The sequence below is a fragment of the Galendromus occidentalis genome, unplaced genomic scaffold (assembly GCF_000255335.2).
Source record: "Galendromus occidentalis unplaced genomic scaffold, Mocc_1.1 scf7180000077325, whole genome shotgun sequence".
Taxonomy (NCBI): domain Eukaryota; kingdom Metazoa; phylum Arthropoda; class Arachnida; order Mesostigmata; family Phytoseiidae; genus Galendromus; species Galendromus occidentalis.
The window spans coordinates 1-3343 of NW_003805313.1; the positions used below are offsets into that span (position 1 = coordinate 1).

Sequence of the window (3343 nt, forward strand, 5' to 3'; positions counted from 1 at the left end):
CTCTCAATCTCCTTAATCTCTCAATCTCCCTTAATCTCTCAATCTCCCTTAATCTCTCTATCTCCCTTAATCTCTCAATCTCCCTTAATCTCTCAATCTCCCTTAATCTCTCAATCTCCCTTGATCTCTCAATCTCCCTTAATCTCTCAATCTCCCCTAATCTCTCAATCTTCCTTAATCTCTCAATCTCCCTTAATCTCTCAATGTCCCTTAATCTCCCTTAATCTCTCAATGTCCCTTAATCTCTCACTCTCCCTTAATCTCTCAATCCCCCTTAATCTCTCAATCTCCCTTTATCTCTCAATCTCCCTTGATCTCTCAATCTCCCTTAATCTCTCAATCTCCTATAAGGGTCCGGGGGGATACTCGGAAGAGGGAAAAGTCGTTCTGGTCTACTCTCAAGTTTATTCTCTCGGCAGCCTACTGCCTGGGCCTTGACCTATCGAGGAGCCCACCACTAGCACGACCGGCGCCTACGCCAGTCAGAACAAGACTCTTTGTGTGCACGCTCGCTACATCTCCCGTGCACCTTGATCTAACGTGCCCAAACGACATCTCTGCTTCTGACACTCGACCACTGCTACCAATTTGATCTCGTGATCAACCAAACAATTTCTGGTGCCCGGGTGCCGAAATGCCGAGTACCTAGAGGCCTATATGGCCTACTTGATGGCAAGCGGCGCACGTCACATATCGCGCCCGACACCTCGGTGAGCCTGTATTGTGCCTGTTGTCGCCATAGATAGCATAGGAATCTTGCCTTGCGCTCATGGTGAGGTTGCATTCCTTCGCCGTTAGAGTTGGTTTACGTTGCACGATGCTTGCTATATCGCTATGTCGCTCGACTGCGATCGAATGATCCTTCTGTCCCTACAATCCTTCTTCCGTCAATTGTCTTCTCCACTCGGATTGGTTATGAGTAGAGCCTGGAACTTCAGGCACTAAAAACCGTAAAATAGGCAGGCAAAAAGGCACTGAAAATTGAAGAAAAAGGCACCGAAAAAGGCACTAGGGATGACAGATTCTGATACGGAAACTGCTTGGAAGAAACGTCGATGAATATCAGAGCGATTCGAAAACTAATCGAATCCTGTTTATTCTGTCACAAAGGCATTGCACATCGGAATGATGTGGTATTTCAAATTTTCGGGCGTTAAACTATATCTTCTGTCGGATAAGAGAGCCTTATATCGGGAGAACGAGCGCTCTACGTCCACACTGGCTATAGGAGCGTATTTGAAATCTAAAAGCTCTGAAGCTGAATACTCCGAGAGTTCGGCATGTAACGTCCCACCCTGGAGTGTATCCTGGATTTTTCGTAGAACATCGTATCCGGCGTTGAGGCGGATCACCCGTTGGAATTTGTTCTGGATCGAAGTCGCAATGGGTCCCTTGGCTGAATCTATGTGCTGTCGGAGTTCTTCTACGACTCGTATCGTTGTACCAAGCAGCTGTTTGGTACTTTCGAGTTTCGTGATAGAGTCTGGCAATGTCGCGAAGTTTGAAGCAATGAAGGTCAAACGGCATTTCAGAACGGGGTCGGAAACAAGGTCTTGCGACTTCCCGATAGCCGCGGCTTCGTTTCCATCGAGCTGTTCCAGCACACGCTTGATATCCTCCAAGTTCGCCGCGTAGTACATGGCTGCGGAGATCCATGTGCCCCATCGGGTCACAATTGGTTCAGGCGGCAGGGCTACATCGGGAGCACTTTCTCTGAACACGCGAACACGGGACGGTGCTTTCAGAAAGACTTTTTTCACGTTTGCGATTAAGCAATCGACTTCGGGAAAGGATACTCTGATTTCCTCGCACACTCGATGGATTGCGTGAGCAAGACACGTTAAGTGAATCATTTTAGGGAACAGGACTTTCAAACCCGCCCCAGCCTTCTTCATGTAAGGGGCTGCATCCGAGACGAAGAGAAGAACTTTGTCGTGTTTGATCCCACCAGGCCACAATAGGCTGAGGGAGTTACAGAAGGCTTGAGCTATACTCGCGTGATTCGTGCGTTCCACGATTTCGGACCCTATCAACCACGGAGTTGAGGGCTCCTCGGGGCTCAGAGCACCTACGATCGTATTCACAACGTATTGCCCTTTGACATCTGTCGTCTCGTCGACCGACACCCATATGCGTTTCTCACCCACAGCTTCGCGAATTCTTTGTACAGTAGCATCGTAGAGCTTCTTAAGGTAAGTTTTTCGGAGCTTCGTATGATCGGGTGTGGGGATCTTGCAATACTTCTGCATAAACGTCCTGAACGACGAATCCTGCACTTTATACAAAGGGATATTCGATTCAACTAACATCTGGCATAGATCCATGTGGAAACTGCTTTCCTTGTTCGACAATTTTACAAAGTTGGACAGCAGGCAGATGTTCTGATTCTCCTTCGCCGATCTTTGCTTCCTCTCTCTGTGGCTGTTACTATTGAGGTGCTGTTGGACGAAATATTTTTTTTCCGAGTTGACAACCTTCTCGCACAGCTTGCAAGTCAGTACGACTCCATCCGTAGTGAGGGACTCGCCTTCAAACTGCTTCATAAGGACTTCGATTCTTCTCCTCGGACACTTTCCTTGCTTTGGCATTCTGATTATCTCGATTATCTCGACGATACGCACGATTCGAAACGAGAAAAAACAAAGATGAAAATCGATTCGAAACGCAACCGAGTAGACTGAACAGCGTTCCGGGGATCGCCGACCGGGATACATAAACAGCAGCTGATCGTTCGGATGTACGTCGCGGTGCGTATTGATCGCGAGGAAGCTCGGACGACGGAACGTCGAAACGTCAACAAATCTCTCCTCCTTGCCTCTATCTCCGCATGAGTCGCAAGGAAGGAGGGCCGTAAAAGGCAAAATGCCTAGAGAAAAGCGAGAATAGGCGATTCGGAGCTTCAGGAGCTAAATTAGGCTCTTTCAGGCATTCATGGCATTTTGCCTGAAGTTCCAGGCTCTAGGTTATGAGTTATGATTAGAGTTCCTAAATTTCGGACATTTCCGTTTCGCTCTCGTTGTCCGTTTTTTCGGAAAAATGTCCGAAAATTCGGACAGATGTCCGGTTTTTCGGAAGAATACTCGGAAATCCGGACAAATGTCCGGTTTTCCAGAAATGTGCTCAGCATCCGCCGAATCCATTTTCTCTGGGGGAATAGACCTCAGATCTTCTCAGATTCGCTCCCGATGGCAACTTGGGCGCCGAGATTCTTCGCTGCTTCATTCTGCTCCTCAGTTTGAAGCATAATCTCTGGTCGGAAATCGGAGGAGCCTTCACGATTGGCAGCGAAGCGCTGAAATGACAGCATTGCAAGATAACATGACACTGTCAAGTGTGGAATGAC

The 3343-nt window shown here is 48.0% G+C and overlaps 1 protein-coding gene across 1 annotated transcript; it reads right to left on the reverse strand.

The window, feature by feature from the left end:
* Positions 1 to 1094: 1094 nt before the first annotated feature.
* On the reverse strand, positions 1095 to 2588 carry LOC100899883 (uncharacterized). The gene has a single exon (XM_003742180.1). The coding sequence runs from the start codon at positions 2586 to 2588 to the stop codon at positions 1095 to 1097; it is 1494 nt and encodes a 497-aa protein (XP_003742228.1).
* Between the last annotated feature and the right edge of the window lie 755 nt (positions 2589 to 3343).

Coding starts and splice junctions, on each gene's coding strand:
- LOC100899883 (XM_003742180.1), bottom strand. CDS start 2,588: ATGCCAAAGCAAGGAAAGTGTCCGAGGAGAAGAATCGAAGTCCTTATG.